The 25,572-nt window shown below is 31.4% G+C and overlaps 1 protein-coding gene across 9 annotated transcripts in view; it reads right to left on the bottom strand.

Moving 5' to 3' along the window:
- The window catches only part of LOC129913052 (uncharacterized), a 91,237-nt gene that overhangs the window by 54,485 nt on the left and 11,180 nt on the right, over positions 1–25,572 (bottom strand). For 4 of the 9 annotated variants that reach the window (XM_055991460.1, XM_055991450.1, XM_055991441.1 and 1 more), the window contains one exon: positions 24,207–24,403. The exons of 1 other annotated variant lie outside the window; for it this stretch is intronic. In XM_055991460.1, the coding sequence (XP_055847435.1) occupies positions 24,207–24,294 (88 nt within the window). In that variant the 5' untranslated portion in view covers positions 24,295–24,403. Of the gene's footprint in view, positions 1–24,206; positions 24,404–25,480; positions 25,499–25,572 lie in introns of those variants that run through there. 4 more of the 9 variants (XM_055991500.1, XM_055991478.1, XM_055991486.1 and 1 more) reach the window with 2 other exon arrangements.

Below are 25,572 nucleotides of genomic sequence, written 5' to 3' on the forward strand. Positions count from 1 at the left end.
TTCAAATATTTTTTTTTGTGTTTGAAGTCAATTAATAAGAAAATTGCATCTATCGCTTAAACCGTGGAAGACTCTCCCTCACTCCGATATATTTTTTTTCCTTAAATTTCCTACACAATCTTTTGGCATTAATTAATTTATGAGATTTAGGGCCAATTATTCAATAGTCAGTTAAACAGTCAGTTAGTACTTATTCCCCAGATAGGGAAAAAAATCAATTTTTTAACAGTCGGATACAGCTATTTCCTTTAATAAAACATTTAATAGAGAAATAAACCTATCTGCTCCTTTCAGAGACAAATGAAATTTATTCTAAGGAATAATCTGAACAAAAATATTGTGCCAGTTGTCAAAGCTGTTTTGAAGAAAATATTGATAAAATGGACTTCTTTGGTATTATAAATTATAAAGATGATATTTGTTCACAAATTTAAGGACCAACACGTTTAAAAAATACAAGGGAACACAAGAAAACAAAAAAAAAATATGAATAAAAATGACGTCTAGTTTTGAATATTTTTGAATTTGACATTTTGTTTTTGTTATTCTGTAGAATAGAGTTTTCTTGATTTAAAAATTCAATTTTGTTATCTGATTGCTTATGAGCCTAATAACTTCATTCATCGAACAGTTAACTGACTGTTTATTAGAGGATTGAAAAAATCGGCTCTTAGATTTTTTGTTCACAAAAATCTTCAATTAAATTTAAAAAATCAAAACGGCAATACCGGCAATTTTTAATCTATAGACTTTAAAGTATTATTTAATTGACGACGTTTAAAAAAAAAATCATCAAAATCTAATCTGTTCGGCCGGGTTCCCTATTGACATTTTTTGAGCTTAAGTTACTCCACTAATTGTATTAAACAAAATTTAAATATTGAAAAAATAATTTTTTGTATAAAATAAAATATTTTTTTTTTGCTTTTTTGATTGGGTTCAAAAAATTCTAGCTCTTTTTGTAGATGTTATATAGACATGGTCGGTATTAACATTTTGAGGTGAAACAATAAACTTTCATATGTTATTCAAATTATTATATAAGTGGTCATTGGTCATAAAAAAAAATGGATTGAATGGTATGGTGATGAAAAAAAAAAAAGATTTGTTTTGCTTTTTTCATGGAAAATGATTGTTTTGAATAAATAATGTATTATTATACTTCTTGCACATTGTAAAAATTTAAGTACCTATGGCCTTATTCTTTAGGAAAATTTGTAAGATTTTTAATGGAAAAATATTGAAAATTTTAAATTTAAACATTTTTAATGTTGTAGTTTTTTTTCAAGAAAAATTATTTTTTAAGGTTTCACTTCTATCACGTGTGAATTGCACACATGATTTTTTTTTCAATAATTTTAAGCATTTTGGCCGGTTCAAAGTCATATTTCTTGTTTATATTATTATTTATTACTGAATGAGGTATTCTTGAAAAAAAAAAATGGTCCTCAAACTTAGAATTTTGTGGAAAAATTAATTACAAAAATTTAAATTAACTTTTTTTCAATATTTTTCTCCTTAGAACGTCACGTACAGACAGGCAGGCAAAGTCAACTAAGAAATTGAATAGATGTCAAAGAGTTAATGTTACAGCAAATCTTTAAAACTTGTGTTGTAATGTTTACACTTTTTGCACATTTTCTGAATTAAATGAACACACTTTTAGGTTAATGTAACCATATGAACAATTTACATTTCCTTTTCCATGGAAATCAACAGCGCCTAAAACAATTTAAGATCCGTCAAATTTTTCATTTTTAATTTCCTTCTAAACAAACAGGTTTATTGCTTAATTTTTACCCACCAACTCATGTCAACAAACTTAAATAAAAATAATTTTTAAATTAAGATAAGTGCTATTAAATTTTCAAAAACTCATACATACATTAAATACAAAAAAAAAAGAAAAAAACATTGTTATACGATGCGACAATTAGTCAGGAATTGAAGCTAGGTATACATAACTCTGAAAAAATAAATACCTAAAGGTATATTTATTCCATACAAAGTTCACTTTATACTCGAGGAACAAGAGCAAATTGTTCTTTGCCCACATTTTTATACCTTTCAACGTGTACACATGGTAACTCGTGTACAGGAGTACAAGTGCGTGGTTCTGACTGCTGGCTGGTGTGTTCGTTGTGACATCCTTATATAGTGAAACGTCCTTTTGAACAAGTACAACAGAAAAAAACATGTCACCCGCAAATGGATAACTGCGGTTCAACATCACGTCCTGGCTAGGCTGTGTTTAGGTTCCCTCATTTCTTTGGTATTTGAAGTAAATGTCGGTCATGTCAGACGAAAATGATATATGATGTTGTGCAAAGATAATTAACACCCTTATTTCAACATGCTGCTGCTACTGCTACTAATGCTGCTGTATAGCTGACGATGAGTGTGTGTCCATAAATTAAATTTTTAAACTTTTATAGTAGGCATGTAGGTGTTTTTTCAAGTTGTATAAAATTTTTGAAGCTTCCTGGGAAACACACTTGTTTTAATCTCTGGCTCTTGTATTCAAGATGGAATAGGAATTTAATAAAGCCAACAACAGTCATTTAAAATATAAACAACAAGAGGCTTAGAGATATTTTAACGTCTAATGAGCCATGTAATTGCAGTTACACTTGACAAGGACTTAAGATATCAGTTGGGAATAATAAATTGTGTTGTTGGATTGGTTTGACATTTAATGAACTAGATATTTTGTGTGACACAGTTAAACATAAATGAGGTTGAAAGAGAAAGAAAGTAGGTCTATATAGTTAAAAACTGTGCATTTATATCTTATGGACGTAAATATATTTATGACTGTGCTGATTTATTACTAATACAATAGCGACAAATAGCTGCAGGAGACTTCTATGATCTCAGGAGTCTGGGATCAGAAATTAAATTAATGATTAATTTAATCACCAATTTAAAATTTTTCCTAAGAGGCTCTGATGTCCAGATAACTTGAGAAGAAGTAAGAAATATTTTAACTTTTTATGACAGTTTCTTTCGACGAGAAACCGCATTTAAAAGTGTCAGAATTACCTAAATAGATGTGCTAGAGCTAGATATTTCAAGCATTTTACCGATTATTAAACATTTAAATTTAATTTAAAAACTTTGTTTGATATAAAGAAAAGAATACGAATTGATCAATTAAGCATGTCTAAAAACAAAAAAATGACATTACGGTGGTGGTAGAGAGTCCTAAGTCCGTCTGTGAGTATGTCTGTTGGTCTGTATAAGGAGCAAACGACTAATACATACATAAAAGCTTTTTATAGTTTACATATCATTAAAAAAAAGTTTGAATAAAAAAAAAATAATTCAACTGGCGTCAGACATGGAAAAACCCGAAGAATCGCATTTCCAATCCTGATATTTGAAGAATTTGATTTAAGGCTGAGTGGACCACGTAAAAATCGGGTTATCTTTTACAAATCGGTGCATAACTTTCACATTTTTAAAGATAATTGAATGAAATAAATTTTATTATTTAGATAATAAACAATTTCCAAATTTGTGAACTTGTAATTAAGAGAGAAAAAAACATGATACAATTTTCGTTGTTTTAGAACGACCTGAAAGACATCGATTTGTTTCTTAGTTAGACTAAAATTTTTATTTTTTTTATATTTCTATTTTGGATTGAGATTGAATCAAACTCCGGAATAAAGCTATTTTGAAAAACTAAAAATTAATTTTTCATAGAAAAAAATTTATCGAAACTGAAGCTATTTTTCCTTATGTTACAATGTTTTAACATGTGTAACTTCTGCAATTATTAATAAAATTCATCGAAATAAAAAGAAATAAGTACCTCAGCTCAAATACTAACACATTAATTAGTTTAAGAAATTTATATTAAGTTTTAAGGTCTTAAACAACAAAAAAATGTTAAATGTTCTTAACTTTTTTTTTTAAAAGGGGTTTTTTTTACATGGGATTCGAGTTCAGCACACCGAAAACCTTCACAAAAGTATAAATAAGTTTATTTTTTTTAACCAGTGTTATTATTAAGCATTTAAATTTAATTTGAAGCCTTTGTTTGATATAAAGAACAGGATAAGAATGGACAAGTAAGCATTCCAACACGGAGAAAAAAGGGCACCTTAAAATAAGATCTTGTGCACATTAAATATCACCACTTTAAAATAAGAGGATATCCGCTTAAAATAAGGTGATTCCTCTTAAACTCAGTTAAATTTAATGTGAACTTCATGTTACTTTAATGTGAATTTTCATCTTAAAAAAACCGACAAAAAATAAAAATTTTTAAATTATTGCCACACTTTAGCTTTAGTTGCAGTTTATCATACTTATTTCCAACAGTGGGATAGCACGATGATAAGGCACTCGCTTAGTGACACAACAGTTGTAGGTTCGATCCTCAGTGGATGCCAGTTCTTTTTTTTTTATTAAAAAGTTTCCACAAAGAAATAAGATGATCTCCCGCTTAAATTAAGTGGGAGATCATCTTCTTTGCTCATACAAGAAATTAATGTGATTTGTCGCCTTAATTTAAGGTGAAATTCATCTTAGCAAGAAACCATGCAGAAATCCGCTTGATTTAAGGTGGGATCCGCTTAATTTTATGTGGTCTTTTTTCTTTGTGTAAAAAGAAAAAATTGAGAAAACAATCAAACATGACGTGGTACGGGTAGAGTCGTTCGTGGTAGTGTGCGCAGCCGGTAAGTGTGCGCATTGCTATTTTCTCGAAACTAGTGTAAAAATGTCTGCTGATGCACAATTAATTAGATATCTGATCTTCGTCGAAGTCCGTTATATTTATGCTTCTGTTGTTTTTAATGTTTCGAAAAAAAGCAAAAGAAAAAAAAGCTAACTTTCCTTAAAATTTTTCACAATTTTCAAACTCTGACAGTGACCTATCTTTGACTTAAAGTGAAGTCAATTGATTTTTTTTATTGAGCTTACTATTTAAACTTTATGTTCCAATAAAAATGTTATTGTTTTTAGTATTCATTTATTAATATTTTATCAAAAACAATAAAAAACTGCATTTGGGGTAAGTGTACGCAAAAATTTGAGGGCAAGTGTGCGCATGCAAATGCATGGGATTCCACTGAAAATATATATATTTGCATAAAATGCTTCAAAATGCATCAAAATTTCACAGTGTACAGAATGGATCAAAACAATGAGAAAATCGTATGGGAGCGGGAGTCTTAGACCCCTCGTTTGGTTTTTATATATCTTTAAAAATTGAAAAAAAGAACAATAGATATTCATTCAGATTACTAAGCAAAAGTACCTGCGCACACTTACCGTACACCCTGCGCACACTTACCCCTTCGAAGGGGTAAGTGTGCGCAATATGATCTGTTTTGGTTTTCTTAGAAAAACATAAATAATTTTATAAATATTAGTTATATTTTAATTGAATTTAAGAAGTCAAAACATGTATCTGTAATACTCAATTTACTTTTTTTATGTACATCCCATATTATGCTTGTAATACTTATTCAAAGTCAAAAGTGCGCACACTTACCACAAACGACTCTACCTAGAGAATTCAAAGTCCATCTGTCAGTACAGTATGTCAGGATGTCTGTCGGTCTGTATAAGGAGCAAACGACTAATTCATAAAAGCTTTTATATAAATTACATATGTACAAATCAAAAAATACAATGAACATATTTTATCACGAAACATAACCCCAAAATGATTTTTGTCAAAGAAGAAGTTCAACTAAAATCGAATGCTCCAAAGTCAGAAACTAAACAAAAAAGTTTACTTAAAAACACTTCCAAATTAATTCTAATAACACAAGAATGTTCGAGAGTTGTTAGACCGTAGGCCTCGCTCCTTCATGCAGTGTCGTTTTTTTCCGAAAATTCATGGAACTTCAAGTTTTTCAGCTTAAAATAAATTTAAAAAATTTGCATTTTTTCATTGCGTCTTGGAGGCAAACGACCCTTTCTAAAACGTGTTGCTCTATGACGTTAAGAACAAGAGTTGCATAGCTATCATAATTAATCAGAAAATGTTTTTATTTGCATTTTTTGAGTGCGTTCTGCAGCCAGACGGCCCAAAACGTCTTGGACCGTGTCGATCTGATAAAATGGGAAGGAACCGGTTTAACACTTTGAAGAAGAATATTACAATTAAACTAATTTTTCACATTCTTTGAGTGCGTCCAGCAAGAATGAAAGCCCCCCAAAAACCCCTTGGGCCAGTGCCGGATTAGCCTCAAGGCAAACTAGGCAGCTGCCTAGGGGCCCCACTTCAGCTAGGGGCCCCTCACCCTGACAACGAACAAACAAAATTTCTTGGAAAAGTATCTTCAATAAAAAACAGCATTACATTGTATTTGAAAAAATAAGAAAAAAGAACAACAAAAAAAAAGAAGAATAAAAAAACTTTTGCAAATCATAAAAACATTAGCCCCGTTCCATTGGAGGTGGTTAGTCATGAGTAGATCTAGTACCTACTATAAATAACACAATCTTCTACTCGCGGAGATATAACAGGGCTATTGTATATATGTATGCATGTGTTTATAATGAATTATGACTCCCATCCCATCCTGAAGGGCCCAACCCAGCGATGCCAGATTGAGGGATTTTTTTTCGGGATTTTTGATTAGGGAAAACGGAAAAATCAACCCAGAAAATGGGAATACAGTCAGCTCAAAATATATCACGTTTTAATAAAAAAGTTTTTTTTACAAAATCAAAATTCATCATATTTATATATCAAATTAAAAAAAATACTTCTTCCCATGTGCTCCAACCTTAATATTTAAACTGTAAATCTCTTCTTACAAAAAAAAAAATATTAATATTACTACTTGTTTATTCGAATATAATTCCAACGACATTGAACCACAGTTTAGTAACGAGATGGTGCCATTCAAGATCTTCATGTTGCAATCAGATACGTCAGATACGTGCAGAAAAGTTACTCAAATTGATATTAGATTTAATCAAATCACGGAATTGGTTTGTATATCATTTTTTAGATAACTTTATTGTTAATAAATCTTACCTTTGTCATTTTTTGTTTTTTTGAACAACAATGTAGCTATTCAATAAAAACGATACCAATCTCTTTTCCAAGATGGCGGCGGCGCCCGAATTCCTATCATCCAAACAAATTAACTTTTATGATAAGGACAACCTGTGTTTCGCATGAAAAAAATATTGTAACGTGAAAAAATCTGATTTCATGCCCATATTTTGACTAATTTGCCTGGGCTATAATAATAGAATCAAAATTAAAACTTTTTGGTATGATTTCTCTCTCCAGTTTTATAATGAAACCGTAATGCCGACTTATCACGAGTCGATTTTCGCCGTGCGGCGAAGCTTCTCGGCGTCAGTCGAGTCGTGTGAAGGTAAGCCGCACGCGACTAAAGTGATAATAACCATACTAGAGTCCTAGTCGACTTTAGCCGTGAGACATATCATGTGGCTAAAACCGACTCATGAAAAGTCGGCATATTAATATTTTCTAATCACTTATCGTTAATCGAAGTTATCTGTGAAGCACCAAGTTGCTTTAATGTTGAAATATCGCTGCAATATTTATTATAGCTAGTTATTACAAAACTTTTAGTTTACGTTTATAAAATGACATGATAGGACACAGATTATAGCCGATTAGTCTTTAGTAAGTTACCTACACAAATTTCTAACTTAACTTAAAAAGAGCTTATGATATTGAAAAACCATCGGAAAAGGGCCCAAAAATTACTGTGCCTAGGGGCCCATGACATGGTTAATCCGGCACTGCCTTGGGCCAGCACAGTCATCAAAAGAACGCAATGTAACATCATTGATAAAATGTACAATTTATTGGAAAATCGTTTTTAAGTTTTCTCAAAGATCGTCTAGTCCCAAAAACCAATGATTTTATTTTCGTACCATCTCTATTGTAAAAAAATGCATTTTCAATATGACACTATTCTTTATGCTTTACTCTAGTAAAGTATGCAAGAAGTCTGAATTTAGCTCCACAAATTAAATATTAGTTGAAACTAGAATAATAGGTAAATTCTTAAAACCCTTTACAGAAACTGTACTGACCAAATAAGTCTGGGACAAGGTTAATCGATTTTTGAGAGTGAAAGCTTTAAGAAAACGGACTGTTCCTAGAACTGAAATGCTAATAAAAGAGGAAGTAATGTGATTTCCATTTACTTGCTTATAACTTACGGACAGTACCGAGTGCGAGTAACATGGCTCAGGTAAGTGTGGAAAAATTAAAGCAAAAAACTAATCTAATAGAGTTTTAGTTTAATCTATGTACCTTGAAGTCCCAAATTTATATATAGACTCTATATTTTTGTTCATAAAAGAAGAAAACATTTAAAATACATTTGAAAAGGCATCATCAACAGAAATAGTTCACCTATTTGCCATTTCATCAAAATTATACCAGCATCCACTTGTTTTAACGATCAAAAAAGAAAAAAAAAAACAAACAATAGTATCCCTGTTATATAGCATACAAAAAGTACAAAGTTAATTTTCCCTCCTCTAATTCTAAAAACCAAATCGACCTTTTCATATTATGTTAAAAAAAAGATACATTTCTAGTTAAGTTAAATTCCCTTCGGGTGTTAAGATAAATTATAAATTATTATGGGGGTTGTTGAAAAATCTGCATATCTAAACTATTATGTCTGTGATTGTCAGATTTGCCTGTGGTTTTGTTTGGCCTGGTTTCTAAGTCCACGTTGTTACATTGAAAATACTGCACAGCTCCCATTGAAAGTAATCAATAATGATAATTAAACTACACGTTTACATCTATAAGCCCGGATATAGTTTTGGAATTTTTTGTTGTTGGTTTCCCAGGGGAACATCTGTCTGACATAATTTTTAAAGTTTTTTTGACTGCTAAATGGCTTATAACGGTGATATTATATAGTATAAAACTGATAGTTTTCTTTAATACCCTTTAAGTTCTGGATTAACATTGTGTATAATAAAGATTTTTAACTTTTAATGTATGTGTTTGAAGGGTTTTTAAAGAAGATTGGCAACACAAAGCAGTCCCTCGAAAACATAATATTTCCTACTAAATTGTTACGCTGACAGCTTAGAAAATAATATACTTGGTTGATCTCTTTCAGAGCAAAAGTAGAGCGAATGAGTTCGCCTGACCTTTAAAGCCTTTAAAAACTGTACAAACTATATTTTTCTTCTTTTGAAGCTTATAACATAACTTTTTAAGTATTGCTTTATCGATATAGTAAATCATATCTTATTATATAAAAGAGAGTTCGTTAAGCGTGTGTGGTGGCCGATAAACTCGCGTTTGGCTCACTGAAAATAATAAATTTCGTAAAATTACGAAAATCGTTTCATACACTACATTTTCGTTGGCCCAACGAAACTTTCGTTGGCTCAACGAAAATATGTAATTTTTCGTAATATGAAAACCTTCATCAATTAATGAAAACGTTTCATACACTTTTTCTCCCCTTTTAGAGTCGAAAAATCCATTTTAATGAAAATGTTCATCATTTAACGAAAAATTTCATACTCATTTTAGAGAATAAAAAAATGAATTCGATCCTTACTTGATCACAATTTTAATTGAGTAACGAAAAAATTCATCAACTTACGAAGTTCAACATTAACTAACGAAAATCTTCATCAGTTTATGAAAATTCTTCATAGACTAATGAAATTTTACATCGGCTTATGAAAAAATACATCAGTTAACGAAAATAGACTAACGTATATACAGAGCACGCTGTATTTTCGTTTATTGTGTTCATTTCTGGTAGTAACAGTGTATTGTATATTCAACCCCCAAAGTGCGAAGACCTATCTCGCGGAATAATATAAATACGAAAAATATTGTGTGTGAAAAAGTTTAAAATAATTATGTATTAGAAAAGGAACAACAAACAACAGAAACGAACAATAAAGAAAATAAGTAGTGTTTCTGTTTATAATAGGAAGCCATCAAGAAGCGCATCCTTACCAAGATTTTAAAAAAACTCCTTTTAGCTGGAACTTGGACCATTTACTCGAGAATTATACAGGTACGATAAAAATTTGAAACTACCTAACTCCCAATACTTTTGATTATGTTTTATCAAGAAAAAAAGGATTTTGTCACCGTTCTCAAAGAGCGGAAGAGTGGATTAACGATGAGATAGAAAGTATCATTCGATTATTGCTTCTTATATTTGATAAAAAAAAAACAATATTTTTATCTCTTTTGTTTTTCTCTTTATGTTTTATTTCAGATTCCAAAGATGTCATCCTAATGCACCTTATACATGATACTGGTTCTAAAGGACAATTACATATAAAACTTTTATGAAGCTTTCCTATATAGGTACGTGGAACATCTCAAAAGCCGATCATCAAGCCGACATCAAATCCCTGATAGAACTCTTCATATCGCCGGTATAAAGTATTTGTTAACCTCCTTCCTTAGAGGGGTTTAAAGTTTTTAATGTAATTAATTTAATTTTTGTATTCCATGCTTTTCATTAGAATGATTAAAAATTCAAATTCAAAATTACAATTTTCTTTTTGTTTCTATGGTAAAAAAAATTTCGCTCCGCTCCACTTTTTTTGAATTTCAGGTTTTTTATTCCAGAATTTAGGGAAGAAAAATGGACGAAAAAATTCGTAGATTTACGAAAATAAAGTAAGTATAATCTTCTAAAGGAACGAAAAGTTTCGTAAGCTGACAAAAAATTACGTTGATTTATGAAAATATTCATAAATTCAATGAAAAGTTTCGTTAGCTAACGAATATTTTTTCGTAATTTAATAAAAATATTCATAAAATTTACGAAAAAATTCGTTAGCTTACGAAAGTTCTTTAATCAAAAAATACATTGACTAATGAAAAATATCACCGTGTTTAATTAAATTTTACATTAATTGATGAAAAACATTCGTAAAGTGATGTAAAAATTCATTAATTCGCGATCAAAAGTTTTTATGAAAAATTTCATTAAAATACTACAGTTTTCGTTAGTTGATGAAGTTCTTCATTAACGTATGAAAGCCACTTCGTTGAGCCAATTAAATTTTTCACCGGCTGAAAATTAATTAAATTTTCGTTGGCTCAACGAATTTTTTCGTTGTATTTACGTAAGGATTTGGTTCAGTGCTGGTCCGATTTTGGTAATTTTATTTTTGCTTGAAAGGTATTAATATGTAGATGGTTTGTATCAACAAAAATTATACCTTTTCAACCATCTTTACATAGCTGTCAATTTGTACGAGTGAAGAAACACTGTCGCTTCTTAAAATTTTTAACTAAGCTTAATTTATAAACAATTTTATTAAGACAGGCTTTCAAAATAATTTTTATCGTTTAAAGTCTGATTTTGAGTAAAACAAACAATTTTCAAAAATGTTCAAAGGAACTGATAGTGGTAAGTAGTAAACAAATTAACTAAGACACTGTTTCAAAATAAAGACAGTTCAAGTTGGACCTTGGAAGACCTTATAATTTTTTATCAAAAAGAATTTTACCGAGGTAAAATTGAATTGCAAGAATCGCTCAACTCAAAGGGATTTTCGAAAAGCAAAGTGAGTATAGTGTATTTAACTTTGCTGTTTTGACTATAGTGGTGCAAATTTTGAACCATGTTCCTAAAATTTTCTTTTATATATTTTCATTATAGGCTTGGAAACTCATAAAAAAGTCAGTGCAATGAATTTTTATGGGTACAGGTTAATGGTTCTCAGAAATAAACCAAACCAGATTTTGTTGTGTTTGTGTTTGTTGTTTTATAAATATGCTGTGAATATGTATGCGAAAATAAAGAGATAAATTTTGTTCGATTTAATCAAAAAAAGCTCAGATCTGAGTTCTGAGGAGTAGCCCACATTTTAATTTTGCTGGTGAATAAAATTGCAGGAGATAATATCGATGATATCATATCAGCGGAGCTTCCTAATATTACAAATTGTACGCGATTGTTGCTAAAAATACGATTCATGGACCATGTGGAGCAATAAATATAGTACATATTTCCTCATGTACCTATGGTTGATGTTCGAAACGTTATCCAAAAGCTTTGATATCAGAAACAGTTACTGGCAGGCAATGAAGGACACCCTTTATATCGTAGGCGTTCCACTGAAGACAACGATCGTGAAAGTGAAAAATGTGAACTTTGAAGTTGACAATTGGTGGATTGTGCCATATTCACGGCTATTATCCAAGACATTCAAAGCCCACATAAACGACGAGTATTGTAATTCTGTGAAACCTATCAAATATAAATGCAAATATGTGACAAAATGGCGCGATATGGCTTGCGTTGCATTAGAATCTGTGGAAAGAAAAATGATGAAATCACTATTTATCAAATGGGACGCAGTTACGAAGCAGTTTGGCGATTTTTTTAATTTCAAATACATGGAAGGTATCCAGCGGTTCTTCATTTAGCAGTGTATTTGGAGAATGGGCAACGTGTATATTTTACACTTGAAAATGCTGTCTCAAGAGCAGCGGACCACCGCATACAACTTTAACCGCATTTGTTCGTTATGCCAAAGTGATTCATTTGCGAAAACGTTGTTATATTCAAAAGTTTCTGAGTATTATGGAGCCCATCGGGGGAATAGTTTCAAAGAAAGAAAGCAAGGAAATTCTTTGGGTCGTGTTTAAACTGTGCATCCAAATAAAGCAGGGTATTTTTTTTTTTACGTTTGTTGTTAGTCAATGTTATCGGTCCAACTTTTTTCGCCGACTTGAGAACTGTAAATGGTACATTTTGTGCAACATACCGTGATGCCTGTCAACGTTTGAATTTGCCTGAAGCTGACACTCATTGGGACTCAACGCTTTCTGATGCATCTGTTTCAAAGGCGAAGATGTTTTGATTCCTCAAATTCCAATGATTCCGTCAGATTTCCCATTTGAATTTAAGCGTCTTCAGTTTCCTGTAAGACTAGCATTTGCTCTATAACCATAAAAAGGCGCAAGGTCAATCTTTAAAAATATGTGGTATTGATTAAGAGAATCTGGTTTTTCTAATGGTCAACTATATGTTGGCTGCTCGCTGCGCACTCATCGAAACGGGTGGGGGCTAGCTAGTTTTTAATAAATGGCACCAATAGTTTTTAAACTTCTTTAAACTTATTTTTTTACTCTGTAAATTTCGCATTAAATAAGTAAATAATGAATTTTTAAAAAATACGTGCTTATTATAGTAAAAAGCAAGTCGATTGACATCATTAATTTTAATATTTACGATATTGAGTAACAAGGGGTCAACATTGTTTTACAAATGATCAGGGAGGCTTGAAGGCTTTTCCCATACAAACTAAGTCATTTATCCAGCAGAATTTGGGCCGGATGGAGAAAACAGCCGAATTCTAAAAATTAAATTTTTAATTATAGCCCAAATTCCCCGCTCAACAACATGAGTAAAATTTTAGAAGAAGTAATTCTCATGAGGCTTAAGAACTACTGAAACGAAAATTCAATAATAAGATGATTATACATTTATTATTTCATAAGATTTTTTGTTGGACGAAAACTTTGTCTTTTTCCATCAACTGTTGGTTGAGCTCAACCGAGCGACCTACTAAGAAGCATTTACCAAAAACCCACTTTACAATTTTTCTATTTTACCTGAATATCTAAGCACTAAAGTCAGACTTTGTTTGATATTGAAAATTATTTTTTGAAAACGGCTTATTGTGCTTATTTTTCAAGTTATTTTTGTTAATCCTTTTTTCCAAAAATATACTTTTTTATTCACAACCTAAAGAAGTCTTTAATAATTTTGTCCGGGTTTTAACGTCAAGTGCTCCTTAGTCCGACCGAAAGAAACATCAGATGGGAGATCGTTATTGCTCGTAGAATAACCTTTAATTGGTTATTTTTCTTTTTTCTAACATTTTTGTGTTCAATTAGCCAACAATTCAGTGATATATGAACTAAATATTTATTATTAGAAAAGTTTTTAAAAGACAAAACAAAAACAGAACCAAACATTATTAAAAAAATGGCGGTAATTTAAGGTAATGATAATTTTTTTAATGTGGTTAATATCTATTTAATAGTTATCATCACATGTGCCCATAATTATGAAAGTGGAATAAATCACTGCTAAAAAAAAACATTAAAACTAGCATTAAAATAATTATAATTTAAGGAATTTACTTCATTTGGAAGCGACATTACAGTAAATAGACTTGTTTAATAGTCGTTCAATTACTTCAAGAAAGAAATACAATTTAGTTGTTTAAATAAAATTACTAAGCTAGTTTTTCTATGCTAAATTTGACTAAGTCCACATAATCATGGGCTTACATGTGTTCTTAACACGACTTACTTGCTCGTATGTAGCGTTAGAACTATTCAAGATTATGTACTTAACTGTCGAATACAAGTTCACAATCTTAAAGTTAAGTTAAGTTTATCAAATTAGTAAAAATGCAAATGACCCATAAAAATTCTATTGACCAGTTTTTTTCGGACTTTCAATCAGATAACTTAATTCTGTCATGGACATTATGGACCATACAACTTTGGGGTTGTATAGTTTTTCGAAGAAATACAAATTTAGCATATAAAACAGAAGCAATAAAACAGTTGTAGAAATTCTTGACAAGACAAATTTAGTGAACCGTTTGCGAAGAACTAAACATTCTGATTCTGAACAAGTTCAATTTGAACTTAGTTGCAATCAAGAGGAGAAGGTTGTTTTACTACGATCGCCCCAACTTGAAGTGAACTTGAAGTGCTGGGAGCTACTCAAAATTTGCGGAACGCATTGAACATCAACTCGTTAATTGTTTTCTGTTTTCAATTGACATCCAGACTTGAAACTTTTCGAATTAAACCACATTTTTGCACTGCAGAAACCATTGATGGCCGAGCACCAGTACCTATAGTTTTTACTGTAATTCTCGCGAACATTTCGCACTACATGGTTACTTTGGTTAATTTCTATTGCAATTTGACAAATTGACAACGGTGTAAAATTTTTAAAGTTGGATATTTTGGCCTTTTTGGATTCAGATAATTAAAAAAATTTTTTTTTAAATTTATTTTCTAAATTTTTAATGGCCATTTGCAAAATGCTTTCCCTGGTTTTTTTTGAAAAGCTCTTGGATAACATCTTCACCATAGAAGGTATAGATAAGTCCAGCTGATCTAAGTCTAATTTTGAAATTTTTACCAAATTCGGGTGTCAAAGAGCTAAGTGACTCTTGGAAGGTTTTTTGATAATGGTCATACCGCTTGGCATCGTGATTGAACACTCCTCCAACATCCAGTGGCGTAGATAGCTTTTTGCTAAGGGGGGGGGGATAGATCTAGTTCGCAAATTTTTTTTAAAGTTTTAATAATGCTTCTTTGTATTCTTTTTATTCTCTTTAAATTGGAGAAAGTTCTTTCGGTAGTTGACGTAGAAACCAGCAGTGTAGCTAATATCTTTAATAAAATATAAATACCAGGACAAACTTTTTTCGGTGCAGCTTTCGAGCGCTTTCAATGAGTTCATAGAGGAAGTATTTTTCCTTCTGATAAAATATCTTTTCTGAGTTTTTAATTCTTCACACAGAGAAAAATATGACCAGGACCACCTAAATACCAACAGATTTCCTTATTGAACTGTTTTATGAAGAAACCTTATTAATATCAACAATTAATAAGGTTTTTCCATAGAGATTTCTTATTATTTTTATGTACAAAATCTTTCAAAATTTTTTGTAAAAATTTCATATTTTTTCCAACTTGGCACTAGAACAAAAATTGTGACCAATATTTCTATAGTAAGTTGGAATAGGTGATCCCGTACATGATCGTATTTTTTTTATTAAAAAAACAAAACCGACTTCCATGGATCAAAACTGGGTTTTATGGTTTTCTAATGGTACTGGACAGGCACCAGCTTTTCAATACCTACAAAAAGAATTATCAAAATTGGTTCACTCGGTTCAAAGTTATGAGGTGACAAACACAAAAAAATAAAGTACAGACGAATTGAATAACTCCTCCTTTTTGGAAGTCGGTAAAACAATTAGGAAATCCCGATTGTTTAAATAATATTTCCTTCTTGGATGAAAACTATAAGGAAATCTTATTGTTTTTGTTCTATTTTATGTGGTCTAGTTTTTGGTAAAACTCAACAGTTTCATTAAATTTTTTAGCTGCTTTGACTATTTCAGACGAAGAATCCTTAGAAAGAACCGGAAACCCTTCTAGTGTGTTTTCATGGTTTGTACATTTTCCTCCAAGGCCCATTACATAGAAATCGAGAAAAAGATTGAAAACAGTAACACGAAAATATTCTTTACTGTACTTTGAACCGAAGGGTTCGAACGATTCTTTTGTCGCTTTACTATTCTCTTATGTTTAACGCCTATGTCAAGGATTCCAGCTAATTTTTCCCATACCTATAAAAAAAACTTTCGAAAATGAGTCGTCTTCTGCCCGTTTAATTTTTAGTTGATCCCTTAAATCTTTAGCGAGCTCCATTGCTTGGACCAAGTCTAAATTCACTCTTTGAAACACCGAATTAATGGCAACGAAAGTTGGTAAACCATATTTATAACCTTTAAGCTAATCCAGAACTCGAAATCCATAGCGTTTTTTTCAAAGTGCGCTTCTTCAACTTATTTATTCATGACTGTTTATACTGCACAACTATCGATCCCAATGGGGGGGATATATCCCCCTGATCCCCCCCTATCTACGCCGCCGCTGCCAACATCTATAACCATATCACATTCATCTAAGACCTTATCATCACGACTACGGATGATTTTCGCATCTGAAAATCGGGCAATTGCTTAATAATAAAGCATGCCAAAACTTCGTCACAGTGAAAAGTGCCACTATGGGTTCCAAGGGAGCGGGTCATAATTCTGCTTGTCAAAATTCTGTGCGACAAAATTCTATGGGGTCAAAATACTGTAAGACCATAATTCTGTATGTCATTATACTGTAAATACAAAATTCTTTACGTCAAAATACTGTATGAAAAAAATACTGACATTGTAAAATTCTGTACGGCAAAATACTGTATTTTCATTTTTCAAGAAATTTAATTTGATATAAAACAACATACACTTGTAGAGTGCGCAATTTAAAAAGCTCGTAAGAAATCAATTAATTTGATATTGAAATAATTAAATTTGTAGGTATATCATTAAATTATAATAATTTTGTGCGTAATCTGTTAAAACAATTTCGATACTTTTTCACGATAGCCAATTCCATTATTATTGTAGGTATGTGTTTTTTGTCTTATAATGACCAGAATATGGGAAAATAAATGTCTGTTTTTTATTTTGCGTTTTAGTTTCATTTTTCGTGGCCGTGACCATAGTTTTCATTCTAACTCATTTTCATGTTCAAGTGAATTTTATGAAGTCGCGATTTTATTTTTATTCCGTCCTTTTTAAATAACAAGCAACAGCGCAGCGGATGCAATAGGAGGCGCTGCATTATTGTAATAAGAAATAAATTTGCTGAACGACGAGCTCTATAATAATAATAACTGTGTTGTCGTTTGTCGAAATGAGCATATAACAACAATTTTTCAAAGCTTAAATTTTCAGGTCCCCATTTAATCTTCACCTAAAAGTTATAAACCTATTGTGCATATATTTATATTATAAGACTCAGATTCAGATTTATACGCAGCCTTGTCGTCATGTTGACGTCTACTTATTTTAATATCCAGTTCATTATAATAAACATGGATGTATGTACTCTTAAATTGATAAGTTTAATCTTTTTAAAGATACTTTGACATTCCTTCGTGCTCAAATCAGTTATGGGATATTTAACGGAACATATAATATGTAGATATATGTATAAAAAAAAAAATATTTTAATAAGGTATTTTGGGTTCGGAAGCTTTGCGTATATTAAATATATATCTCATACTCTTAAATTTTATTTTATATTTTTACGACCAACCTGTTAGGTAAAATGTCTAAATCATGTCGCTGTGCTTCAAACGAGGATGACAAAAATTCAGTTCATATTATTTTTTATCTACGATTTTCCAATTTCCTACAAAATTAATTTCCGGTGCATTTGTTTCTTCCTGATTGAAGCTTTTTGAATTTTAACATTTTGCTTTTTTTTTTTTTTGTTTCAGATTTTCATTTAAACTTGGCCTTCATGAAAAAGGTATTTGGGAAATATGGGTATGTTTGGGTAGCATTTTGCATAGGATAGGTGTTATCATTTATTTGCATAGGCTTTATAGGAATTTATCATCAAACATTAATGTTTGATGTTTATGTAGTGGTTTGGTGTTCCTTCACGCGTATTTTAAAGTTAAATTTTTTTACAGAATTTGTATTTTTTGTTTTCGTTAATTTGTATTCAAATTTAAACTATGTGATGTAACCTTTACAAGTCATTTTGAGATTTAATGACCGGTAAATCTGTTGAAAAGATACAAGATTTTGATATTCTTGCTAAGAAAAAAACACGGGTTTTTAACTTAAGAATTTCCCAACTACAAAAGAATAAGCATTCTTAACATATCGCCTATAAGATAATTCCTGCCGTAATATGTGAACGTTTGAAGCCCTTTGTCAACAATCGGATAGGTCCTTATAAGTGTGGCGTTAGGCCAGAAAAGTTCACCAGCGACGAAATATTCACATTACGCCAGATCTCGAAAAAAAAACCAAACAAAAAACCGTCAGGGTCGACAAAGGCCTATACGATACCTTTGATGTCAAAAAAGGTTTTTAGACAAGGTGACGCACCGTGATGTGTCATGCAACATCTTTAACATAATCTTTGAAAGAATAATACAGACCTCTAACGTCAACATCAGGGACACCATCTTTCAAAAGTCTATCTAGCAGCTTGCCTATGCCGATGATTTTGATAGAATCGGGAACACAGAACGATTTCAGTGCCGCTTTTGTGAGCATCCTGAGCAACTGTCAGTGAGAGTAAAACCAGGGGCCAACACCGTGCGTCGTATTAGAAAAAACTACACCATTGACAGCCATAATTTTGAGGTAGTAAAGGTAGTATATCTAGGCTCTACTATAAACATAAACACAGACAAACAACACCAATGCTGAAATCAAACGGAGGATTACTCTTGATAACAGTTTCTTCTAGTTTGAAAAGGCAACCAAAGCCCTCTCTACAAGTCTCTTATTATACCAGTCCTGGAATATGGTGCTGACGCATGGACTTCTTCGAATATTTCGAGAGAAAATTTCAACCTGGTATCCCAAACTGGAAACAAAATAAGGATAGAGCTGGCTGGGGAGCTTGTTGATTGAGGCCCAATTTCACAGTGAGTTGAAGCGCCGCTGACTTAAGGTGCTGGTCAACCTTAGTAAGTAAAGTTCTTTGTGGTTCTGTATTGCCTATTGGATAATACTTTCAAAATCAGAATTTAATGTGCTGCAAACGGATAAGAAGTCTCAAACAGAAGATCATTCATAAAAGGCTGGTGAGTTGGATGCAAAATAAAGCCCCCCAAATATGGCAATTATTTTGTGAGTTTCAGGCCTAAAACTGAATCTAATTTGATTTGTGGAAGGTAAGTAACTAATCAATCAAGAAGAAACTTTTCGAAACCGAAAGTGGGGTTTTTCAAAAGAAAATCCTGGTAACAAATTTTATATAATAAATAAATAAAAATAAATTTGTAGCTCAAATATTCCATGAAATAATAACTCTCATTTCAACCATTTCTAAATTTCTGCCGATCCCGAACGGCTAAGGTGAGCTGCACTTATTTAAAATAATGATACTGTTGGAAACTCTACCCATTTTTTGTAAGAGGCAGCTATCCTAAAAATAGTGTACAGTTAATAGAAAGTGGATTTAAGACCAGAATCTCTAGTGCGCTAGTCCGGCCTACTAACCAGTACGCCAAGGGTTAAAATAGTATAAAGTGATCTTAACTACGGACAATACATATCTCTATCCGTTCATAAATATTCCTTAGACAATCATGCCTATAACCGAAGACGCAGAAGCACTGCGGCGGGAATGAGAGTCACTTTCGTCATGTTTCTTATTACTGAACTCGCCGGTGCGGAAGTGATAGAATGGCATTTAACATATGTCGGTAAGCAGTTTAGGGCCCGCGGACCGCATGCGGCCCACAACGAATAACTTTGCGGCCCTGTCCAGATTTTTATTAATTTTGAGTTTTAGATTATAATTTAGATTTTATGTGCACAGCTTTCGACACCTCCTTTTTTTCCTAATCAACAAATAAATATGGGACAAACAAAACCAAACAAAATAACAAATTTAATAAGATCTCGTGGCTTAAATCAGTAAGTGATTATGTGATTTCTTAAGGTGAACTAGGAAGCGAATATTCTGAGTTAACCTACCAATGCCAACGACTCTGGGGCTTGGGAATTTTTTTTAATTTTTAATAATAAAAGTCTTCAAAGCAGCATGTTATGCTATCTAAAATGGTTGCATGATACCTACCTAGATGTAGCAAAACATTTATTTGAGTTAAACTTAAAATAACTTAATATAACGAATATGTGAACAAATGCAACATTCAAATGCAACCTAGCTCTTTTGGAACATCAGAAAATAAACTAAACTTTAAAATTGAATACGAAAAAGGCTTGCAGAATATTTCTTGAAAGGCAAGTTCTCTTGATTTTCTTCGATTTTTTAGATAAACATAGAATTAATGCCGAATCATGTAAAAATGGAGGAAAGCGATTTCTAGTGTGACTCCGAAGTAAGTTCCAAATTCGTTGAAATGCCCGATTTTATAAGTATTTTTGTGCACTTGAAAACTGCCATATAAAATCGTTTGCAAACTTCGCAGTATGTACCTGTCGATGCGAGCAGTTATTATAGTCAGTAAGAGGAATGAGTTACCTATAAAATCCTGAAAAACTAACTTTGGTCTGAGAAAAAAAATGATAAATGAAAAAAAAAAAACAATAGTTTTATCATAGTTTTTTTTATTTTTTACAAAATTGTTTTACCTATAAAAATTGTAGCTTAACATGTTCTGCGGCCCACACAAATTTTGATCTCGCTGTTTTGGCCCCTTGCACAGTGGGGAAAATGCGGAAAAAACCCATATTTCAGAAGTACGATTTATTTTGATACTGCACGTGTTTCTAACAGTAAATTAGTTGAAGAATCAGAAAATGAAAACTGTTTTTCAAAAAAAAAATTTTGGGCCTGGAGATTATCGCTCAAAGTTGAAAAATGGTGAAAACTGATAAAAATAGTTTCAAAATGATCCATTTACCGTATAATTTCAAGGTTTGAACCAACTTTTTTTGTAAATAGGCTTAAAATAAATTGACAAACAATATGGTACATTAGTTTAGCGAAAAAGAATTGAATACGATTTTTTTGACAAAAAACATTACATTTTAGTGACTTTTTATGTTCACATACCTAAGGTTTTAACTACTTCCTCTGTTTGCCTCTGTTGGCGGATGGGTTTCGTTAGTTAGTGTTAAATCTCAGCAATAGTTTTCAAAACAAATCTCACCCGAAGACATCCGTATTCGGTTTTTATAGCAATTTCAATCTGAAAAAGTCATCCAAAAAAGCAAAAAAAAAAAAAATAAGGCAAAAAAAAATAAGCAGCTATTTTCGCCAGACAAATCTTTCTTAATGTATTTTGGTATGCTGAATCTGAACGTTAAGTCCGTTTTGCGAAACAACCCAAAATTTTTGATAAGATTGCAAAAAAAAATTTTAAACCCACAATTTTAGAGTTTTTCCCAATTTAGTCGCTGTTGGGATCAGGAGTTTCTGTTAATGAAACCTGCAATGCACATTTACCTATTAAAACAAATGTTTTTTTCACTTATCCACTTTTTGACTTTATTTAGGTACAACTATCGGAATCGGAATACAGTAAAACTGGTTATTTGAAGCCTCTCTTATCTTTTTTCCACTTGTCTCCAAAAAAAGATAGAATGATTTGATGGAATGTTCCGCTAATTGATGGAAAAGTTTGGGTTTGGTAGCCGTTTAAATTTTAGAATTAACCAAAAAAAAAAAAGTTTTCAAAAAAGTTAAATTTTGAAAAAAATGTCATACCTACCGTTTTTGGACATTTTTCCTTTTTTGAAAATTTTAGATTTTTTTTTTGATTTTTGTAAAATTTAAACGGTATTTATTAATAAAATGTTCTAATAAACTCAAAAGAATTTGATTTTGCTAGTAAAAAAGTGATTGAAAGTAAGTCATTTACAGCAGAAAAAACTTGTTTTCAGATTTTTTAATATAATTTTTTTCTGAGTGGACGTGGCAATGGGTGGTCATGGATGTAGGTTTGTCTTGCTATAAGCTACCTTTCCTGCAAATTTCATGAAAATTGGTTCAGTAGTTTAGTCTTAATTGAGTTTTTTCCGGTCTCCCATACAAGGTGCCCCACTGTGCCTTGTAACCATTGAGTTTGACATGCCTGACGTACACCCTTTAAGCATTCTTTTTAGTCTTTTGAAATTGGATTTCTTGCTCAATTCAATAAACTTGGTGGAAAATTTGGACAAAACTTAAAACTTTTAAATATACAATCAAATAGAATTTAATCCATTTCAGAAAGTGCGAAAATCTACACGAATTGAACATTTCACTCAATCTTAAAACTTAAAGCAGATGTTTCGCTTGAGAGATATACATAAACATAACTAATTCATGGTAATGGTCTATTCATAATGATTTGATAACAAACAAGTTAGTTAATCGGAATATATCGGCCCTGTTTCAAAGAAAAAATACAATGCAGTTTTTTTTTTTTTATAATTTTGGAACCATACAAAAACAAAATCGATTGCTTTGAATAGATTGATTAACTTGTTGGTTTCTCCCGGAAAAATGTAATCGAAAACATAAAAAGTATTTGAATGCATATTGTTGTTTAAATTTTTCAAAGACCATTTTTTTTTTGTAGATATGTTATTATTTTTTGATGAGTTATTATCTGTTGAAGTGCTAACCATTTAAATACAACTGCATTGTTATTTCACTTTTTCTCGGAAATTTCACCCATACATGCCGACAGACTAACATACTTGTATTCACTATGAATGAAAACAAAAATACTTCCTTTTTGGAAGTAGGTTAAAAACCCCTGTAATATTAATATGAATCAATTGTTCAACACTCAAAAAATCTTCTCTTCTAACATTTTAGATCTATGAATATTTTAACAATTCCAGATAAAAGCAATTGAAGCATTTTGAATGAATGCAAGGTCGCATTAATTGTTCAAACCCATATAACCACTTTTATAGGTCTGCAGCTCATACATATATTGCCCTTGGTAATTTTAAAAACTCCTTTTATAAAAAACAAAAAATCTCACTCATAAAAACAAATCATTAAAACATTTCCCCAAGATTGCACCAAAGATAATTGTTTTGCATAAAATCTCGTCTATCTTCTCTTTACAAAACACCATCTTCCCTACCCCCCTCGAAATGAGTTTGTTTGTTTGAAATTGTTAGCCTTGTGTAATAATATAATATTATGTATGTTCTTGGTGGTATGTAAGTTTTTATGTAGTCTATAGGTATAAGGTATGAGAGCCTTCGAGCTAAATTCAGAGATTCACAATATTGCTTCTGAGTAGAGAGGAGGTGCATCACTTCTATAACATACCTCTCTAACTACATTACTTTAACAATAATGAAGATTGACAGCCCTTAATGAAGACGTGTTCCAGTTAATGACTACCTACCTCCTTCATATAAAACAGACATAATATCTCTATTTATATATTGCATTGAAAGAAGAGCTCGTAAAACGATTTCGTTTTTCTCAGAAATGTGTCGGTTGATGGTTATAACCAAGAACGTTCAACGTTTCTTCAAGGACTTCTTTAGATAGGTATAGGTACATTCGTATATATCTTTTGTAAACTTTCTCGAACACAGAATCTTCCCCTAAAGGTATATTCACCCAACATACCAAAACCAACCAACCACAATAACCTTTTCTGATAGGTATGCCTTATAGTCTCTCAAGCAACAAGTAGGATAATCAAAATAAACTTCATTGGTCATGTTAATAAATTATATATATACAACATCTATATTGTCCTATTGTCTATTATGTCTACTTTGTCTATATTAGTATACCCATAGCATATTTTCTAGAAAAAATTTGCGGAAATGCAACAATTCGCAATTAAATTAAATGCCTATTACAGTGATATAACTCAATTATGTGGAAAAACCAAATACAGTAAATTAATATTAGGTTCAGTTGAACTGAACTGCTGCTTTTCTGCGCTTACCTTGAAATGCCGCTTCCACATTAAGTTCTGCCTCAGTGCTTTTAGCCGCAGCCAGTACTGTTACGAGGATTAATCCATTAAGCCACATTTTTTTGTTATCCTTTTTTTTTTTTTGTTCCTCCGATTTATTCCAAAAACCAATCACACATCCAAACGCGCATATCTATAATATTGTGTGTTGGTATTTTGTTGCTCTTCTGTTATAGTATTGAACGAATACACACATAAAAATAAAAGGATGTAAGAAAAAAAAAATAAAAATGAACAAAATGGGCTAAAAAGGATATTCCTTCCTGTTGTTGGAAGAAGGAACAAAAAACAGTTACAAATGTAACAAAATAAAAAAAAGTACAAAACAACAAGTAATAGAATAGAAGAAAATATATGTGTCATTGACAAGAAGAAATCACAAAAGGCAACCACACACCAGCACTCTACCACGTCCGCGGCGATATAGCGTTTTTTTGAAATAGGACCATCAGAGGACGACAACAATTCGATTGCGGATTGCGATTCCCTTTTGCGAACTTGCGTATCTGTATATTCTACAATCTACACATCCCTAACAACGAAATGAAACGAAACGAACAATTCAGTGCTTTATTTTTATTCGGTACTTGGGCGCTTGCCAAGGGGCGGATTATTGAGGGGCCGCCGCTTGCAATTTCATTTTATTTTTAAACTACTTTTTCTAGTACAATCGACACAACGAAAACGACGACAACGATGGTTATAAGGACGATTCCGACTTTCAACTTCAACAACAACAACGACGATAACAATAATAATAAGCTTAATTTTCTACTCTTTTCTTATGATCGAGAGGATGAATCCTTTTGTATTTTATATACGAAATATAAGGAGTATGTGTGTATAAATATTTTTTTCCTTTGTTTTATTTTTATTTTGCTTTGCTTCTTTTCAAATATTTTTCTTCGATGACTTTTACACGAGAGAGAGAGAAGAGACAGGGTGGCAATGGGGCAGCAGACAACCCATAGAACAATACACTGGCACATCGATTTACTTAATACACATTTGATTTTAAGGATCTGCCTGCACACGCACTACCACTGAATATTGCTATTACCGATTTTTATTTTTCTTCAAATAAAATAAAAGAGGCCCAAATATTCCATTTGGTTTTTTTTTCTGTATGTTTTTTTTTTTCAATATAAATTCAAAAAACTTGGTATCAATTTAAAAAACGGAAGGCACTACATTAGCTTTTCTGTATAAAAAAATTCAAACACAAAGGAAGGAATTTATTATACCTTTTGCAGTGTTTTCACCATTCGTTGCCAACAACAATACACAAGAAAGAAAGAACGAATAAAAAAAAAAAAGAAAAATTAAATTCACACTC

Source organism: Episyrphus balteatus, chromosome 1 (genome assembly GCF_945859705.1).
Source record: "Episyrphus balteatus chromosome 1, idEpiBalt1.1, whole genome shotgun sequence".
Lineage (NCBI taxonomy): Eukaryota > Metazoa > Arthropoda > Insecta > Diptera > Syrphidae > Episyrphus > Episyrphus balteatus.